General features: G+C 48.4%; 1 protein-coding gene across 1 annotated transcript in view; it reads right to left on the minus strand.

The window, feature by feature from the left end:
* The window catches only part of ARHGEF18 (Rho/Rac guanine nucleotide exchange factor 18), a 97,829-nt gene that overhangs the window by 67,643 nt on the left and 8,814 nt on the right, over positions 1-21,372 (minus strand). The window contains exon 3 of the mRNA XM_081091524.1: positions 6,769-6,893. Within this exon, the coding sequence (XP_080947650.1) occupies positions 6,769-6,783 (15 nt within the window). The 5' untranslated portion in view covers positions 6,784-6,893. The remainder of the gene's footprint in view (positions 1-6,768; positions 6,894-21,372) is intronic.

Consider the following 21,372-nt stretch of genomic DNA (forward strand, 5'->3'; position numbering starts at 1 on the left):
CATCTGAGCGGCCAGTCCTCCACTGCCGTTTCCTCCCCAACAGCCCCTCAGCGCAGTACGAAAGGCTCCAGGGTCAGCGCCTCCTGCTTCTGGCCCCTGGGTAGCCTCAGGTTCCCTCCCCCGCAGGAGGCAGCAAACGCCAGGCAGGGTTAGACACCAGACTCGCAGATGTGTATCCCACAGCAGCTCCACCAGGGGGCAGTATTTTCCGGGTCAGGAGACAAAGCGCAGGGAGGAGAAAGGACTGACCCAGAGCCGCGCAGTCCATAAACAGTCGAGCTAGGCTCAGACTCAGGTCTGTCTGGATCCAGGCCCTGTGTTCCTTCCTTACTCGCTGCTCTCTACTCCTTTCCCCCCACTTCCTTTGCCCTGCTCTCCCTCCCCCCAGTCATTCTGTTTGTCAATTTTCCCAGCAAGGACACCTGCCTTTTCTTCTTCTTGGAGACCCTTTCTCCCAGCCCACTTAGAGTCAGCCTGGTGAACTCCTACTCATCCTTCAAAACCCAATTTTGGCACGCCCTCTAGGCTATTATCCCGACCCCTTGAGGTTAGGTAAGGTGTCCCTCTGTCCCTTTCCCGGCCTTTGTTAGGACTGTCTCTGGATCAGTGTTTGGTAGGTAAGTGGGTGGGTGGGCATCTCCTGCCTCAGGCACTAGGTGATCTCAGGAAGCCCTTGATGGACTGCCCCAATGGGTGGCCTGAAGGTGTCCCCCTGCATGAATTCTGCAAGAGGGCCCTAGGATAGGATTACTAGATAAAATACAGGACACCTGGTTAAATTTAAATTTTAGGTAAACAACAAATACGTTTTTAGTATAGGTAGAACCCAGATGTTGCAGTGGTTGACATTTAAATCCAACTGGGTGTCCTGTAATTTTATTTGCAACCCTACCCCTGGACCATTTGGCACGGCCGGTCTTTTTACCAGGTAAGGGAGAACAGAGGGATTGCTGCTGAGTCTTGGTGTGGGGACGTTTCCAATTTGAAGTGGAAAAATCCCCGCTACCCGAAAGCCAGGCTCTTGGTCAGCTGAGGATCTTGGCTGCGGAGGCAGCGGCGGTGGCCACACTGGCCTTGGAATAAGGGAGAGTCCTGCAGGCCTGGCCTCGTCTCCTGACCGCAGCCACTTGGAGCTCTCTACAGTCTGACCTCTCCCTTGTCATTCTTTGTATTATGGCAAAATATACACAGGAAAATTTACCAGTTTTTACCATTTGTAAGTTTACAGTTCAGTGGGATTAAGTGCGTTCACATCATGTCACCACCGTCCTTCTCCAGGGCTTTCATCCTCCCGAATAGAAACCCTGTCTCCATCCAACACTAGCTCCCCTTCCCCGCTCGCCCCTCCCGACCCCTGGGGACCTTTACTCCCCCGTCTCCGTGGCTTGGACTCCCCTAGGGACCTCCTATAAGTGAAGCCACATGACACTTATCCTTTTGTGTCTGATTTATTTCCTCTAACCTAATGTTTTCCAGGTGTATCTGTATCCTAGCATGTGCCCGAATTCCACTCCTTTTTAAGGCTGAGTAACAGTCTGCTGTATGGAGGGCCACGCGGTACGGGTGTAAACAGAGCACAGGGTGCACATCCATCATCCGCTGGGGGGAACTTGGGTGTCTCCACGTTGTGGCTGTGGAGGATAATGCCGCTTTGAACACGGGTGTGCCAATATGTTTGAGCCCCTGCTTTCACTATTTTTTTTTTAAAATATATTTTATTGATTTTCTACAGAGAGGAAGGGAGAGAGATAGAGAGTCAGAAACATCGATGAGAGAGAAACATCGATCAGCTGCCTCCTGCACATCCCCTACTGGGGATATGCCCGCAACCCAGGTACATGCCCTTGACCGGAATCGAACCTGGGACCCTTCAGTCCGCAGGCCGACGCTCTATCCACTGAGCCAAACCGGTTTTGGCTGCTTTCACTATTTTTGGGTAGGTATTCAGCAGTGGACTGGCTGGGGCACGTGGTCATTGCATTTTTGGTTTTTCAAGGACCTGCCACACTGTTTCCAGGCCTCCTTTCTTCCGGCGTCTCTCCTTTGTGCCCATGTCTGCCTCCCTCCCACCTCCCCGGCTGCTCCTTCTCTTCTGCCCTCTGTCCGGTGCACACCAGGGTCCCTTCTGCAGTCTCTGTCCGAATGCCTGGCCCTCCGGGGACCTGGGCAGCGGCCTCCTTTCAGGCCCCGTCCCACCCCCGGTGCCTGGACAGCCTCTGTGATCTCCTTCCTCCTCGCCCACTGCCCCAAACGTGTCCCTGGGCTCTGGTCTTCGTCCTCCTATACATATAAACAGCCAGGACAGCCTCTTGGCCTGGGCCGGGACGCTCCCTCTCTCGCATCTGGTGTCCCTCACAGGAGGCAGCAGCGGGCAGCCGGCCGGAGCTGGGGGTGGCGGGCTGGGGGCACAGGGTGCCCGCTCCCTGCAGCAGGCACACTGCCAGAGGAACAGGCAGGGGCTTCACTAGGGACGTACACCTTTCCTCCAACATTTCCTGGGTGAGAACAAGTGTGAGCTGGCCCCAGGGGGCCTTTCCAGGCCTCTGACTAACACTGTAAGGGGCTCAGGCTTCCGCTCTCTGGACCACGGAAAGCCTTGGGGAATGGGCTCCCCATTCAGATCTGGAGGTGAGATCCCCCCGGGAACCCCTGCAGACGGGCTTACTGCGTGCAGGTTAAACAGCGCACCGACACACATGTCTTTAACAATGTACGGAGTTGTTTTCTGCTTTTCTCTTAGGGAAAGGAGCGCACCAAAGCGACTTCATGCATTTTGTGTCCCTCGTACCATCTCACTGTGGCAAAAGGGAATCGGTTTTAAATAAAATAGCAAACAAATACCAGGGCAGATGGTTCTTGCACGGCAGCCTGGTAGAGAGGCCTTACTCCAGGTCTGCAGTCCTGGCACGGCTCTCAGCTGGCTCAGTGCCCACAGCCAATTCCTATGGACCTCAGCTTTCTCATCTCTAAAATGGATGGAATGTTGCTTCTAGTCGGATGGCTCTGAGGCAACATGAGATGAGGTTTACACGTTGCAAGTGCTCCATTAATGGAAGTAGGTACTAGGTTGGTTACTGTTTTTATATTCCAAGTTTTATATTTCAGGAGTCAGGGCCCTTTCTCTGGGCAAGTCACACTGTCCCTGGCTGCCTGGAGCGGACTGGGGAACACTGGGGATTAAACCCAGCAATTATAACCTGTGATGTTCCAGGAAGTGGGCTGGGGAAGGACTGAAGGGAGCCCCCTGACCCAGTCTGGAGGAGCAGGAATTCTAGGTTGGAATTTTACTTAGAAAAATCTCTTTTTAAAAAGTGCAAACCCCAGGGTAATCATTGGCATGAAGACCTACTAACTGCAACTTAGTTTTAAAAAGTTAGATAATCTTTAGACAGCTTCCATGGCCAAAACTAAACCAAAAAACCCTAGTTCCGACCACATAAAATAGTCTCCACATGACATATAAATTATTTCTTTAACTGACCATATCAGTCAAGTTTCATACATTTTATTTACTTACCTATTTTTTTTAAATTGACTTTTAGAGAGAGAGGAAGGGAGAGAGAGAGAGGGAAACATCAATGTGTGAGAGAGAAACATCGATTGGTTGCCTCCTGTGAACCCACAACCTGGGCATATGCCCTGACCAGGAATCGAACAGGCAACCCTTTGATACAGGGGACAACACCAGCCAACTGAGCCACACCGGCCAGGACCAAGTTTCATATATCTTAAAATGATCAACATCTTATCAGTTCACAGAGTGTCAATAAGAAGTCCTACAAAATGTAAAAATTCAATCAATCAATCAATCAATCAAGGCCAGCTTTCTAGAGGAAATGACAGCTAGTGAAGCCCTGAGGAATGAACAGGAGTTGGGTAGGCAGAGGCTGTGGTGAGGGCATTTCAGGCAACAAAACCCAGGACGTTCAGAAGCCCACAGCCTGAGAGCTCACAGTACCTCCCAACAACTGGCCAGAGAAGCGTTCCTGATGGCTGGAGGTGTGGAGGGAGGGGGATGGGGCTGCACCAGGAGGCCTGGTAGGCCAACTAAGGATTTAATCTTTAAGCTCCAACCAGTGGTGGTAGGGAGGCTAGGGGTTGCGATTGCCTTTGGAAAGATCATGCAAGATGCAGAGCCAAGATGGGCTTGGCAGGGGCTATAAGGGCACAAGACAGAAGCTGGTGGAGCAGTGAGGACACCTGTGCAGATCACCTGGGAGAGTGGTTATGGCGACCGCTGCCAGGGGCCTGGAGAAGGAGGGAGAGATGTGGACAGAACTGGGGGCTGTGCAGTGCAGCACTCACAGGGCTGGGACTGGCGGGGTGGGAAGGAGGGGCAAGGACAATAGCTTCCCTTGCCTCCAGCTATGGGGATTGAGTGCCAATGGCTGAGACACAGGGGGAGGGGTTTATTTGGAGGTGTTGGGTGCAGAGCCTCCCTGCAATGCTGAGTGCTCACTGCTCCCCCAGGCACACAGTTTCTCCCTCACCATCTTGTTGGCCTGACTGCAGCCCATGGCTCCTACTCAAGAGGTCCACAATCCTGGAAGGAGCCATAACTCAATTTGCGTCTCTGTCCTACTTTTGTTTATCCTATATCAGCCCTCACTCTTGGGCCAAATAGTTCCCTGCTTGGCCCTAGTGTTCTTTTACATAAAACGAATTCGTGCATGGGTGGGGGCCAGCCAGCCGGTCTGGATGGGGGCTGATTGGGGCGGGGCTGGTGGGGGGGGGGGAGGGGATGCAGGAGGTTGGCCCCACCCCCTGGTGGAATGCCCGGTCGAACTCTTGGTCGAGGGGACAATTTGCATATTAGGCTTTTATTATATAGGACTAGAGGCCCAGTGCACAAAAATTTGTGCACTTGGGGGCGTCCCTCAGCCCAGCCTATGCTCTCTCACAGTCTGGGACCCCTCGGGGGATGTCCACCTGCTGGCTTAAGCCCGCTCCCTGGGGGATCGGGCCTAAGCTGGCAGTCAGACATCCCTCTGGCAGCCGGGCAGCCCTCGGGGGATGTCCACTTGCCAGAGGGGGCAGGCCTTAGCTGCAGTCGGACATCCTTAGCACTGCTGAGGAGACAGGAGAGGCTCCCACCACCACCGCTGTGCTGGCAGCCATCAGCCTAGCTTGTGGCTGAGCAGAGTGCCCTCTGTGGGAGCGCACTGACCACCAGGGGGCAGCTCCTGCACTGAGCATCTGCCCCCTGGTGGTCAGTGCATGTCATAGTGACCAGTCATTCCCAGTCATTCTGCTGTTAGGGTCAATATGCATATTACCCTTTTATTATATAGATAAAGGCCTGGTGCGTGGGTGGGGGCCGGCTGGTTTGCCTTGAAGGGTGTCCTGGATCAGGGTGGGGGTCCCGCTGGGGTGCTTGGCCAGCCTGGGTGAGGGGCTGATGGCTGTTTGCAGGCTGGCTACACCCCCAGGCTGGAAGCAGGTATCTGGGATTTATTTATCTTCTATAATTGAAACTTTGTAGCCTTGAGCGGAGCTCAGGGCCGGCAGGGCAGGCGGGAAGCTTGGCTTCCTCCATTGCTCCGGGCAACCCAAACCTCCTGCTCACTCCAGCTCCATGGCCATCTTAGTTGGGTTAATTTGCATATTTGCTCCTGATTGGCTGGTGGTGTGGCTTGTGGGTGTAGCAGAGGTACGGTCCATTTGCATGTTTCTCTTTTATTAGATAAGATGAGGGAGGTGGATACATAGAATGCCCTTCCTTAGAGTAGTGGGCAGTGTAAAATGCCACCCAGATCCCCCTTCAGTGAGGATATGCTGCCCCAGATGTTGTGGAGACTGTCAGTAGATAGCTGCCGGCTGTCAGCCTCTGGGAAATCACACCCTTTCCTGAGAAGCCCACAGGCTACAACTGATTGATGTGTGATTGTAGTAACTTGGCCATCTCAGCCCGGCTTGAGACCACTCTGCAGGGCTGCTCTAGCTCAGAGCTCCCATGTGAGCTTTTTCTTCCCTTTACATCCATCCTTCTGCATACCCACTCACCCATCTAATCACCCTTCCATCCATCCATCCATCCATCCATCCATACATACATACATACCTTGTCTATCTGTCCTTCCTTCCTTCCTTCCTTCCCCCACTTCCTCCCTTTCCCTCCCCCTCCATCCCTTCCTTCTTTCCTTCCCTCCTTGCTTTCATCCATCCATACATTGTCCATCTGTCCATCCATCCATCCCTCTGTCCTTCTTTTCTTCCTTCCTTCCCTCCCCTCCCCATCCCTTCCTTCTTTCCTTCCTTCCTTCCTTCTATCCATCCATCCATCCATCCATCCATCCATTGTCCTTCCTTCCTTCCTTCCTTCCTTCCTTCCTTCCTTCCTTCCTTCCTTCATACTTTGTTTTTCTTTCTTTCTTCCTTCCTTCCTTCCTTCCTTCCTTCCTTCCTTCCTTCCTTCCTTCCTTCCCTCCCCTCTCCCTCCCTCCTTTCTTTTTTTCCTTCCTTCCTTCCTTCCTTCCTTCCTTCCTTCCTTCCTTCCTTTCTTCCTTCCATACATTGTCCATCTGTCCATCTACCCATTCATCTCTCGGTCCACCTTTCCTCCCTCCCATCCTTCCCTTTCCCTCTTGTTCCAGAAATGATTCCAGTTTTCCCATCTGCAACGTGGGATAATAACTAATTTGCCAAGGTGTAATGAGGTCTCCTGAGATAATGCACACAAAGTGCCTGGTGACAGGCAGGTGATAAATGAAGTGTACTTGCTGGTCCTGGTGCCTTTGCTTCCGCCTGTCTCAGTGGTCAGACACCTGCCTGCTCATCCCCCATGGTGGAGAAGAACTCCAGGTGCTCAGGTCTCCAGGATCCACTGCTGCTGTTGGTGGTCAAGGCTGCAGCCCCAGGGTCAAAAGGCTGGACACATGGCTTGGACTCAGAGCCTGTGGAGAAAGGCAGGGCGAGGGGTCAGGGCTGAGCTGGGAGGTCTGCGGAGCCCTGAATTCTGCATCTGCCATGGCTCTCCACAGGCCTCAGTTCCCTTATCTCTGAAATGGGATGGCGGTTTTTAGAGAGGAGGAGAGAAAATGGCGGCCCAAATACGCGGTTGTGTCGGATACCTCGTCCTGGGGCCAGGCTAGTAAAACAACTAAATCGGAGAACATCTACCTGGAATTAACAAATTAGACACAGCGGAAAAGACAATTTACAAGGAAGGGCAGAGGACACTCGGAGAATGGTAGGAACGGGGATCTGGGCTAGAGAGGGACAGCTGGCCAGCAGGCCGAGAGGGTGAGGAGGAAGCTAGCTGCATTGCACCAAAGCCACATCCCTTGGCCACAGGCATAACATCCAACTGTGGAAAGGAAAAGCCACAGGGTTGCTGGTGGCTGGGGGATCAGTACCTAAGACCACAGTTGCGAAAGGCTGCCCCTCGAATGGTGGTCTGAAAGGCAGCCCGAGCAGTGCGATGCTGGGGAGAGAGAAATCCACAGTTTCATGGTTGTTTTGTCCTTGCTTTTATTCGCTAAACCCTGAACATAGGACTTTTCGATTGCAAACACGCCCCCGAGGCTTCAGCACAGGGAAAGAGGCAAAAGGCACAGACTTGAGATGCCTGAGGAGAGGCTGGGGAGGGAAGTAGGGCAGGAGACATGGCCAAGAATCCTTCATTGGGACATTCTCAAGCTTCCAAACCTGAGTGGCCATTTCTCCCCAGAAGAGCTAGCCCCTGCCAGTAGCCTCAAGGCAGGTAATACAGCTGCCACACCCTGCCTGTATGTTGAGCTATGCCAAGGAAACAAAGGCTCTGAATAGCCCCAAAGAGCCCTCAGTGACTGGATGGAAGAGGGGCTGAATGCCCTGCTATTCCAGGAACCAGACTGATAAAAACTCCAGGTGGCCAGCCAGCCCCATTGGTCTCCATACAAGGATCTCTGACCAACTGAGGCCAGAGTAATATTTTGGGCCCCTCATGGAGGAGGAGCTGTGGGCCAGGGAAAAACACCCATCTTACTCCCTGAAAGTGAAACAGCACCAACCCCACCTGAAGCCCTGTCAGAAACAGACGCCTGAGTGACTAAGCCTGGCAGCTGGCAGACAGGCAGAGGGCAGATTGGCCTCACCTGCTTGCAGCAAGGCCTGGGGGACAGACATGAGCAGAGGACCCCTGGATCGCTTGGAGCTTCACCAGGGTGCTAAAGGCCAAAAGGAAGTGACTGGCAGGGGCCAGCACCTAAGTACCCAACAGGGAACCCAGAATCAGCAGACAGAACAGAAGAGTGGGGTCCTACACCAGCTCCCGCGGGGCATTACAACTCGGCAAAGCGAATGACACTCACTTTCTTATTTTAAATTTTTATTATTAAAATTTTTTTATTTTTCATTTTATCTTATTTTATATTTTACTTTTTTGCACCATTTTTCTTCCTCATTTCTCTTTCTTTCCTCCTGTGTTTCTTCTCCTATCCCCATTTTAGTTTTTCTCTTTCTTTTCCACCCCTTTTAAAAATGGGAAGTCTTTATCTACTTTATTGATGTCTTAGTATTCTAGTGTCTGTTGGTTTATTTGTATATCTAATTTCCTCTTCCCTGCTCCTACTCCATTTCCCCTTCTCTTTCTTTTCACTAATCAATATTTTCCTTTATTTTCTCTTCTCTTGCTCTTTTCTTCTCTAATTTTTAACTTGTTTCACTTCCTAACTATAGGCTTATCTACTCTCTCCTCTATTCTCCTTTTTAAAAAGAGAGAAAAAAGAAAATTTTTAAAATTTTTTCTTCTTGTCTTCTCCTTTCTTTTCTCCCTTCTCTATTCTAAATAGGTCCTTGCTCTATTTCATCCAATTCCTCAACCTTGTTTTCTCTATTTAAGCTCTACATCTATGGATTCTGACCCCCCTTTTTTCTGGGTGTTTTCGGTTTATTTGTTTGTTTTGTTGTGTTCTCAACCCATAGCCTTTTCTTTTCTTCTTGCTATCATTCTTTCTCTCTTTTCTATTTCCAAACTCTTTTCTGTGGTGGTCCCTTTATTGGGGTTATAGATGTCTTGTCTACATTTGTGTTCTGTTCCTTCTGTATCGTGCCTTGTCATATCGTATTTTGTGTTGTTCAGTCAGCGCCTCCACAACGGTTGGCATGATGTGGTAGGGAGCGAGCCACATAATCAGATACCCTGAGAGGAGACTGCATCCATGAACAGGAAAATAACATTCCAGACCCAACTCCATCAGGAGAACCTAAATATCTCAAGTAGGAGACCCGAGAGACTGCACCACTGGGTCACACAAAGCATCTACTACAAGCATGTCAAACTCATGGCCCACTTGCCGCATGTGGCCCACAACAAATATTTTTGCAGCCCAGCCAATATAAGGGGATGTAAGAAACGTTTTAATAAAAATTTTGTAGCTTAATTTTTATAACATCCTGTTACATAATTATTAATAACAAACTACAACATTCATTAATGACTGATTACTATAATCGTGTTGCATTCATTTCCCTTACGCACCTCACACACAGGTGCACCATTTCTCTCCACTAATAGTAGCAGAGAATATTTTAGTAGCTGACTGCCACTTCACTAGGCTTGTACTGACTTGTTTTGTGTGTGCAACAGGAAATATTTTGCTTTCGAAGAACAAGAAAATTGGTTTATTTGTGTTATGCTTATTAATTTGTGCAATTATTCAGTGTCTGGTAAGTTAATGTTCAAGAAAAATATGAATTTTTATTAAAATGTTCTATTATTTTATGTTAACGATCACTCATTTATTTTAGCTCTTTGTGTTCAGCATGTCTCTATTGAAATAAACCTAAGTTTCTATGAAAATTGAAGCTTTTGTTTTTTTGTGGCCCACATAAACTTACACCTTATTTATTTGGCCCATGTTAGCCTTTGAGTTTGGCATGCTTGGTCTTCTACATGAGACCAATTCAAAAAATCTGGGTGGCATAGCAGTGTAACCTAATACACAGAACAATTACAAAGGAACAGCAAAAATGGGGAGACAAAGAAACAATCCCCAAATGAAAGAAAAGGAAGAATCACCAGAAAAGGAAATAAATGAAATAGAGGCAAGCAATTTGTCAGAGAAAGAATTCAGAGTAATGGTTATAAGCATGCTCAAACGTCTGGGTAAGAGTCACCATGTGTAAGAATCAAGAGGAAATGAAGAATGACATAGCTGCAATAAAGAACACGATGGAAGGTTTCAACAGTAGAAGAAGCTAAGGACTGAATCAATGAGTTAGAAGATAAGATAAAAAAAAAACACTGAAGCATAGCAGCAACTGGAAAAAAGAATTAAAAAGCAGGAGGAGAGTCTAAGAGAGCTCTGGGACAACACAAAAGGAAACAGCATCTGCATAATAGTGGAACCATAAGGAGAGAAGTGGAGCAAGGAATAGAAAACCTGTTTGAAGAAATAATGACAGAAAACTTCCCTGACTTTGGGAAGAAAAAAGTCACACAAGTCCAGAAGCACACAGAGTCCCAAACAAGATGAACCCCAAAAGACGGACACCAAGACACAACATAATTAAATTGACAAATGTCAAATGACAAAGTAAGAATCTTAAAGGCTGCCATAGAAAGACAGAAAGTTATCTACAAGGGATCTCCCATTAGACTATCAACTGATTTCTCAACAGAAACACATCAGGCCAGAAGGGAATGGAATGAAGTATACAAAGTGATTCAAAACAAGAGACTGAATCCAAGAATACTCTATCCAGCAAGGATATCATTCAAAATTGAAGGTGAAATCAGGAGCTTCACAGACAAAAAAAAAAAAAGCTATGGGAGTTTATGACCACCAAGCCAGCAATGCAAGAAATGCAAAAGGGTCTGCTGTAAAAAGGAGAACTAGAAAGGGAAGAAGGCACAGAGGCATAAAGAATTAAAATGGTGACAAACAAGTGCCTATCGATAATAACCTTAAAGGTAAATGGGTTAAACGCGCCAATCAAAAAACATAGAGTTGCTGAATGGATAAGAAAAATGACTCCTATATATGCTGTCTACAAGAGACCCACTTCAGAACAAAGGATTCACACAGACTAAAGTAAAGAGATGGGAAAAAAATTTTCTAGGAAAAAAAAAAGCTGGGGAAGCAATACTTATATCTGACAAAATTGACCTCAAAGTGAAGGCCATAACAAGAGATAAGGAGGGGCACTTCATAATACTAAAGGGATAGATTCAACAAGAGAATATAACTCTGATAAACATATGCACCCAATATAGGAGCACCCAAATACATTAAAAAAAATCTAGATGATATCAAGGGAGAGATTAATAGCAATACAATCCTCATAGTAGGGGACTTTAAAACCCCATTGACATCAGTGTATAAATCTTCTAGTCAAAAAATCAGCAAAGAAACAGCAATCCTAAATGACTCACTAAATCAGATGGAACTAACTGACATCTTCAGAACTTTTCACCTGAAAGCTATGGAATATACATTCTTCTCAAGTGCACATGGGACATTTTTAAAGATAGACCACATATTAGGACACAGGATAAGTCTGTACAAATTCAAGAAGATTGAAAACATATCAATCATCTTCTCAGATCACAATGGCATACAATTAGAAATAAACTCCAATAAAAACAATAAAAACAAACACATGGAGGCTAAATAGCATGCTATTAAACAATGAATGGGTTACCAAAGAGATCAAAGCAGGAATAAAAAAATATCCTTGAGACAAATGACAATGAAAACACAATAATTCAAAATCTATGGGACACAGTGAAAGCAGTACTGAGAAGGAACTGCATAGCATCACAGGCATACCTCAAAAAACAAGAAAAACTGGTAATAAGTTATCTAACCCTACAACTTAAAGAAATAGAAAGAGAGCAACAAGAAAAGCCCAGAAAAGTACAAGGAAGGAAATAATAAAGATCAGATGGGAAATAAATGACATAGAGACCAAAAAAAAATTACAAAAGGTCAATAGAACCAAGAGCTGGTTCTTTGAAAGGATAAATAAGATTGATGAACCTCTAGCCAGGCTCACCAGGAAATAAAGAGAGAGGACCCTGCGGGGAGCGGGCCTAAGCTGGCAGGTGGACATCCCCCAAGGGACTGTGAGAGGGTGCAGGCCAGGCTGAGGGACACTGCCCCTTCCACCCCTCCCCCCCCGGGGCCTCTAGTATAAAATAAGATTCTAAGGCTAATGTCCCAGTCTATCTTTTTTGTGAGAACTCATTCATTTACTGTAGGGGCTTTTTATTTCTGTTTTTAAGATCTCTCCTTATATACAAGATTTCATATTGTTAGTCTACTCAAAAAGAAAAAAAATATGGAAAATAAATTATTTAAATCCCCCAAGTATTCATCCTAAAGGATTGGAGCTACAAAAGTGCCCTTGAATAGGCTGCAGAATGACAGCAGTGGGGTAGGTGCGGGGGGGACACTCTCCTTGTTAAAAAAAAAATGATACTTTTACACTAAAGCCATTAGAGGCCCAAGAGTTACTGCAGTCCTGGGAACAAACCCCAGAGCCTGCTATCTCCCCAGATACACACCCACCCTTTCTCCAGCCTCCTGAGAGTTGTCAAGGTCATATTATCTCTGTTATGCTTCTTAAAGATATAAGTATATTTTCCATTGGAAAAATCCTATTTCTAAAAGTAAGGGAGAAAAAAAGTTTTTTCTTGTATTTGCCTAAGAAGCAAAGATTTTATATATATACTAGTATCCCGGTGCACGAAATTTGTGCACTGGGGTAGGCGGGGGAAAGGGGTCCCTCAGTCTGGCCTTCACCCTCTTCCATCTGAGACCCCTCAGGGAATGTCCAACTACCTGTTTGTGCCCACACTTTTAACAGATAACAGCTCCATTGTTGTTTATTTCTTATGCTTAAAACCATTGGAATTAGTAGGTATTCAAAGTGTGTATACATTTTGGGGGAACACCCTGTATATCTCTAGTCAGTGGTGAAAGAAACCAACAGCAGATTTGGAACCCCCAGACAGGGAACCTCGCTCACTCCCCACATGTCTCCCCACTTCACTTTCTACCTTCGTGGGCAGCAGGAGAATCAACGTTTCCTCTCATTAATTCGGAAAAGCACGTCCTGTCACCCGCTGCCTGGCAGGAGTGCGCTAAGCCCCAAGCAAGCGAGGCTCAGTCAGGGCAGCCTTTGCTCATGGGTGCTGGCACCCAAAGTGCACATTCCTCCTCTACAGTCGCCCCGACTATCCCACTGTTTCACTGAGAGGACGGAATTCCTCTCCACCTCTGGGTTCTTGATCTTGAGCGCTGACTGAAGGCACCTCAGCAAGGGCCGCCCGCGCCCACCAGGTGTGTCTGTCTGCACCTGCTCCTGCCTCAGCACCTGCATTAACCCTCCAGAGGTGATCTCATAGCTGCACTGGCCTCTGTGGGACAGGGCATCACCACTCCGCCCTCTCACTGTCATCTCACAGGCGCCCACCCTCAGCACCCAGAACACCCAGACACTCTCCAAAGGATGTGAGCGCATCAGAGGGGATGTGTGCACATCCTGCGGGGGTGTTAGGCATGCTGGGTTGATGGAAGTGCGGTGGAGAGGCGGGGGGAACTTGGTTTGCAACTGTTGCAGGCGTGGGAGGGTGACAGTGTGCTGGGGGATGTGCACACTGGAGGCCTCTGGCTTTGCAGATCCGCAAACCCCTGTGGTGCGGCCAGGAGGACGTCAGTCTGGCCCGCCACGGTGGCTGTCCCTGCGATCCTGCACCTTCTGGCCAGGAGGCGGATCTTGCGCAGCTACTCCTGGGCGCTGATGGCCTGCAGGCACTACTTCAGCTCAGCCTGCAGGCTCCGCTTGGCGTGCTCACAGCTGTCACCACCGCCATTTGGGGAGTACAGGCCACCCTCCGCCGGCCTGCCTCCCCTGTCCAGAGGCTCCTGCGCTACTCACTTGCCCAGAGTGACTGGGGCTGGGCAGAAGCCAGGCATCCTGCCCTGCCCAACCCCGGCTAATCCGCCCCTGTGCGAGCTGCCGCCCTGCCAGGAAGGGTCATGGATCTGGGTCCCGGGACTGCGTTCAGCCTCAAGCACTGCCCCCCCCCGCCCCCCCCCGCCTGCCAGGTCACAGATCTGGGTTCGGACCGCGGACAGCCTCAAGCGCTGCCGCCCTGCCCATCAGGTCACAGATCCGGTCCCAGACCACGGACAGCCTTGCCTGCTGCAGCCCGCCTTCAGTATGCAAATTAGCCACCATCTTGTTGCTTCAGGGTGGGGGTCCCCACTGGGGTGCCTGGTCAGCCTGGATGAGGGGATGATGGCTGTTTGCAGCTGGTCACACCCCCTTCAGGGTGGGGGTCCCCACTGGGGTGCCTGGCCAGTTTGGGTGAGGGGCTGAGGGCCGTTTTCAGGCTGGCGTGCAACTGAAGCTCCCAACCTCTCCTTTTTTTCTTTTCTTTTTTATTCTGGGATTTATTTACCTTCTATGGCTGTCACTGGAGCTGAGAGCCGGCTTTAGCTCTGAGGCTCGGCTCCAGCTCTGAGACCTCGGCTGCTGAAAACAGGTTTCTGGGGTTTCTTTGGGTTCTATAATTGAAACACTGTTGCGGTCCTGCTCGCTCCAGCTCTGACGGCTGAAAGCAGGTTTCTGGAGTTTGTTTAGCTTCTATAATTGCAACATTGCTTCTTAGAGTGCAAACTCAGAGGCCGACAGCGGCAGGCAGGGAACGTTGGCTTCCTCCGTCACTGGAGCAAGCAAGCCTCATGTTCGCTTCAGCTTCCTGGCTGCCAGCCGCCATCTTGGTTGGCAGTTAATTTGCATATTGCCCTGATTAGCCAATGGGAAGCATGTTGGAGGTATGGTTAATTACCATGTTTGTCTATTATTAGATAGGACTAGTGGCCCAGTATGTGAAATCGTGCAAGGCGCCCCGTCTCCTGCCTGCGCCCTGCCTCCCGCTGTGCCGTGAGAGGCACCTTGTACCCCACCATGCCGCAAGAGGCGCCACACCCACCACGCTGCAAGAGCTGCTGCTCATAGGCCGGGGGAGGGACCAAGAGGTGCTCCATGCACCTCCTGGTGACAGGTTGTTTGGTCATTATGGCGTTACGGTGTTATGGCCACTGGCCTTTTATAATATAGATTATTAAAATAATTATGTTATGTTAATAAAAACTTAATTACTTTAAATAAATTACTTAATACTGTTTAATAATAATAATCTATATATATAAAAGCCTAAGCGACCGTTATGACCAAACGACCGGTTGGCCAGTCACTATGACATGCACTGACCACCAGAGGGCATATACCCAATGCAGGAGCTGCCCCCTGGTGGTCAATGCACTCCTACAGCCAACCTCCCTTGGCCCCTCCCACCACCAGCCAATCTCCTGTGGTCCCTCCCTTTGGCTGCCGCGCCCTCCCCCCAACCATAGGACTCAATTGCTGGCCAGGCCGAGGGACCCCACCCATGCATGAATTTGTACACCAGGCCTCTAGTAATATATAATATATTTGACTACCTTCCCAGGATTTAAATTTTAAAATTTACTTTCTCTCCTCATAAAGAAAATTTTATACTTAAGGTATATGGGAAATTCTGTCAAATGAGAAAATAATAATTATATTCTATTTATATATGCATATTAAATAAATTCTAATATACTTTCATTTATAACTAATTGTTATGTTATATTATTGTAGAATATTCCATTTTGTAGAAAGGACAAGATTCCATGTCATTTACATTACTCTATAAAGTATCTAAATTTATAGAAATACTAATAGAAAAAAATCAGGAGAAACAACAATCCTATCTAATAAAAGAGAAACATGGTAATTAGCCATACGTCCACTACCCTTCCCATTGGCTAATCAGGGCGATATGCAAATTAACTGCCAGCCAAGATGGCGGCCGGCAGCCAGGCAGCTTGAAGCTAACATGAGGCTTGCTTGCTTCAGTGACAGAGGAAACCAATGTTCCCCGCCTGCCGCTGCCGGCCTCTGAGCTTGCAGTTTGAAACATTGTTACAAATATAGAAGCTAAACAAAACCTCAGAAACCTGCTTTTAGCCTGCCAGGATCTCAGAGCTGGAGTTGATACAGTGTTTCGATTATAGAACCCAAACAAACCAGATACCTGCTTTCAGCAGCAGAGGCCTCAGAACTGGAGCCAGAGCTAAAGCTGGCCCAGAATAAAAAGAAAAAAGAAAAAAAGGAGCAGTTGGGAGCTTCAGTCACCCGCCGGCCTGAAAACAGCCTCAGCCCCTCACCCAGACTGGCCAGGCACCCCAGTGGGGACCCCGACCCTGATCCAGGACACCCTTCAGGGCAAACCAGCCGGCCCCCACCCATGCACCAGGCCTCTATCCTATATAGTGAAAGGGTAATATGCCTCCCAGCACCAGGATCAGCAGAGCCACGAGGCCTCCCGGCACTGGGATCAGCGTGACAGGCGGCAGCGCCCAAACCCCCTGATCGCCCTGCAGCTCTGTGTGTGACAGGGGGCGGGGCCACAACCTCCATATCCGCCCTGCTCTGTTTGTGACAGGGGAAGGCGCCCCAACCCCCTGATCGCCCTGCAGCTCTGTGTGTGACAGGGTGCAGCGCCCCAACACCCCCCTGCCCTCGGGCCCTACTCTGTGTGTGACGGGGTAGAGCCATAACCTCCCCATCGGCCCTGCCCTGAGTGTGAGAGTGGCGGCACCCCAACCCCCTAATCGGCCCTGCTCTGTGCGTGACAGGGGGCAGCGCCCCAACCCCCTGATTGGCCCTGCTCTGTGCGTGACAGGGGGTGGTGCCTCAACCTCCCCATCGACCCTGCCTTGAGTGTGACAGGGGGCGGTGCCCCAACCCCCCAATCGGCCCTACCCTGAGCGTGACTGAGGGTGGCATTGCAACCTCCCAATCTGCCCTGCTCTGTGCATGACAGGGGAAGGCGCCCCAACTCCCCAATCGGCCCTGCTTTGAGCCTGACCAGGGGCTGCACCTAGGGATTGGGCCTGCCCTCTGCCACCCAGGAGCAGGCCTAAGCCAGCAGGTCGTTATCTCCCGAGGGGTCCCAGGCTGCGAGAGGGCACAGGCCGGGCTGAGGGACCCCCCCACCCCCCCAAGTGCACAAATTTTTGTGCACTGGGCCTCTAGTTTTATTATAAAACTAAATAAAAAGAAAATGATTATATAGTTTTTGTAACTTTTATTGAAAGTATTACTAATTCTTAAACTTTCTGTTTTTCAGATGTAAGGAAGCATTTTTAAAGCTATTTGGTAAATTAACTATTTCTCTCAGCAGGCAGTCTGGCCTGTGGTAATCTGACCAATGCTACTGTGCCCCCCATCCCACTGTGCAAGCAAAATAAGTGGTGGGACCCCTCTGCTTAGGCATTCCTTGGGAAGTTGGTCGAGGAAATCATGCCCATTTGACGGTCCTAGGGGACCAACAGGTTATAGATTGAAGCCCACATGCTCATTTGCAAGCCAGCCACACTGACACTCTGGTACACCGTGCCCCTAATGCTAGTTACATGGGTTATGCAGTCACGCCTGAGGTGTGGACTGGGGGAGGGATGAGTTCCCCATGACCTCAAGTACTAGGCTTGCCAGTTCAGGAAACTTTATGGAGATTAGGCCATGTGTTTAGCCCTCTGAAACTGTGGCACGGTGACTGTCAGAACCCCTCTGGCCACTACAGTATAACTTTTACTAATAATCTTACTGACAATAGTCTGATTTGCACCACTCACCCCTTTGTCTTTGTTACGGGCCCCATCTACTGATCAGCCACAGTTCATCTTTTCTAGTACAGGTTGGAGAAGGAGCTCATTTTCCACCCTGTATTACCACCCAGAATACTACCTCATTGGCCATCAGCGCTATCTGGTGCTTAGGAGACAAGCAGAAATCCTGATCCCTGTTGATCTCACTGGGAAATAGCAAGGCTCGTCAGCTATTGAAGTCTTAGAAGGGGCATTGGGCCACTTATGGCCCAGAAGATTTTGGGGGATGCTCACTGCAGCCATCATCTCGGCTGTTGTTATTCTTACTACTGCCAGTGTCGCCATGGTGGGTCTTTCTGAATCTGTGCAGACGGCCACATTTGTGGACAATATGGCATATAACGTAACTAGGGAATTCACTGTACAGCAGCACATAGATTAAAAAAATTAGCTAGACTACAGGCAGCAGAGGCAGCCATTGAATATCTGGGGGAAAGACAGGGCGCTATAGCAAACAGGCCAGTGCTTACTTGCGATTGGGAGCATAAGCACATATGTGTCACCCCTTTGAAATGAAACAGTCGTCACCATCAGTGGATTGGTGCTACAAAGCATCGTAGGGAGTCTTTCATGATAACCTGACTGAAGAAGTAAACATGTGTCAAAGGCAAGTTAGAGTCCTTACTTGCTATCAATAAGCATGAAAAACAGACTTCTGCTTGGAACAGGGTACAGGAGCATTTGGAGTGGATAGATTCCACCACATAGTTTCCTAAAATCAATTGGTACCTGACCGGACTAACCATTGCTGTCTTTGTAATTCTCTTTGTTTTTCTTACAGTCTACAAAATCAGAACTCGAGCAGTGAACGCGCTTCACGGACCCTGACCTTCCAAAGCAGAAAGTTCGCCGCCTCCCTCTGTCTTCTGCAGCCAGAAAACGAAAAGCGGGGAGACGTGGGGAAGCACGGGGTGTGGTTGGAATGTCTGCGAGGAGGATTCTCTGGAAGGTCGGGGGCCTCTGAGGGGACCTTGCCGAAGGCAGCAGCCCCTGCCTTGACTTTTCCAAACAAGTCCGATCCCCCGGGGGTGGGGGTTGCTAGAATCTCTCTGTTTAGTCTTTAAGACCCGACCTTGTAGAAGCATGTGCTTTCTCAAGGATACTTACCCTTCAGGTTGTATCTAGAGGCTAATTTTAGTTCAAGCTGTTGTGACAATAAAAAGCCAACGAGGCAGGCAGTCAGGGCTACTTACTCCTAAAGTAAACTAGTGCCTTAGCCTCTCTTTCACAGAAACGTGTGTTGGAGTAACCTGTTCATTGGCCGCTCAGGCATCAAGTTATTAGTATACTCCAAAGCCACTATTCTCAGAACTGCCTGGTACTGGCACAAGAACAGACATATAGACCGATGGAACAGAACAGAGAACTCAGAAATCAACCCAAACAGCTGTGCTCAATTAATATTTGACAAAGGAGGCAGGAACATACAATGGAGTCAAGACAGTCTCTTCAATAAATGGTGTTGGGAAAATTGGACAGGTACATGCAAAAAAAATGAAACTAGACCACCAACTTACACCATACAGAAGAATAAACTCAAAATGGATAAAAGACTTAACTGTAAGACAGGAAACCATAAAAATCCTAGAAGAATTCATAGGCAGCAAAATATCAGACATATGTCATAGCAATACATTTAATGATACATGGAAACTAAGGAAAAAATAAACAAATGGGACTACATAAAAATAAAAAGCTTCTGCACAGCAAAAGAAACCATCAACAAAGCAACAAGAGAGCCCACTTTATGGGAGAACATATTTGCATATGATACATGTGATAAAGGGTTTATCTCCAAAATTTATAGGGAACTCATACAACTTAACAAAAGGAAGATAAACAATCCAATTAAAAAATGGGCAAAGGACCTAAATAGACACTTTTTGAAAGTGGACATACAGAAGGCCAAGAGGAATATGAAAAAATGCTCAAAGTCACTAAACATTGGAGAGATGCAAATCAAAATGACAATGAGGTACCATCTCACACCTGTCAGAATGGCTATCATCAACAAATCAACAAATGACAAGTGCTGGAGAGGATGTGGAGGAAAAGGAACCCTCGTGCACTGCTGGTGGGAATGCAGACTGGTGTAGCCACTATGGACGACAGTATGGAGTTTCCTCAAAAAACTAAAAATGGAACTCCCATTTGACCCTGTGATCCCACTTCTAGGAATATATCCCAAGAAACCAGAAACACCAATCAGAAAGGATATATGCACCCCTATGTTCATAGCAGCACAATTCACCATAGCTAAGATCTGGAAACCGCCTAAGTGCCCATCAGCGGATGAGTGGGGGTGAGGATATCCCTCTCTATTCCAATGTGCGGTGAGCAGAGAGGGGGATAGCACAGGGCTGTCAATAACCACTAATTCCCTCTCCTCCCAGTTGCATAATGCCCCAAGTTGTGGGGGGTGGGGGGGCTGAAGTTTATATAATTTGGGGAGGCCTCCTTTGAGAAAAAGAATACAAAATTATGAATACAAAATTGCTGGGGCCTTTGGGAGGTAGCAAAAATGGCAAAAAATAGTCAAGGCAGAATGAAACACATTTGATGAATAAATGAACGAAAAGGGTTGACATATACACATACATGTGTGCAACCCCCACTCCCCGCAAAAACTATACAGAAAACTAAGAAGACTGGAAAACATCTTGGCAGTTCCTCTAAAGGTTAAGCATATGACCCAGATATTCCACCCCGAGCTATCTACCCAAGAGAAATAAACTCACGTATTTCTACTCCAACACTTGTACTCAACTGTTTATATCAGCATTATTTTTAATAGCCAAAAGGTGGAAATAGCCCCAAATATGCATCAATAGATAAATGAATACACAAAGTGTGCTCCATCCATACAATGGAATATTAGCCATAAAAATGAGTGACGCACTGACACACACTACAACATGGACGGACCTTGAAAACATTAAGACAAAAAAGCCAGTCACAAAAGACCACATGCTATGTGATTGCACTTGTGTGAAATGCCCACAATAGGTGAATCTATAGGGTCTAAGAACATAGATTAGTGGTTGCCCCAGGCTGGGGTGGGGGAAGGGGGGATTGTGGGCTGATAGGTAAAGGATACAGTTTTTTTGGGGGGGGGGCGGGGGGGGCGGTGATGGAAATGTTCTAAAATTGCAACAGCTACACAACGCTGTGAATACACTAAAAGCCATTGACTTGTACACATAAAGTGGGTGACTTACATGGTGTATGAATTATATGTCTATGAAGCTGTAACCAGAAAAATGTGTTGAGGCCCCTTTCGGAGTTATGACGGGGCAGGCCCACAGGGCTTCAGCTCCACTGCTTCCAGGTAGGTGAGCCGTGATGCCCTCGGCCTGCCACAGGTGTGACCATGTCACAGTTTCCATCATCACAGCTTCCCCAGCTACCTACCCCTCAGGCTGATTGAGGGACGCTGGTCTGCTGCCCTCATTAAGCCTGCATCGAGCCCCTCCCCCAACCTGAAGCCAGGGCAACATCTGTGACTCAGGGGAAGGTTGAAATAAAACAAGCAGGCTGAAGGATGAGAAAAAGCAGATGTGGAGGTGAGTCCTGGAGGCTGATGGGAGCTTGGGAGGGAGAGGCAGACCCATCTCTGGGCCAAGTCCTCCAGGGGCCTCTGGAGAGGCTGCAGGGCCTGCCTGCTGTACTTGGCAGGGGTTCA

This window comes from Myotis nattereri (genome assembly GCF_964212035.1).
Source record: "Myotis nattereri genome assembly, chromosome: 5".
Classification (NCBI taxonomy): Eukaryota; Metazoa; Chordata; class Mammalia; order Chiroptera; family Vespertilionidae; genus Myotis; species Myotis nattereri.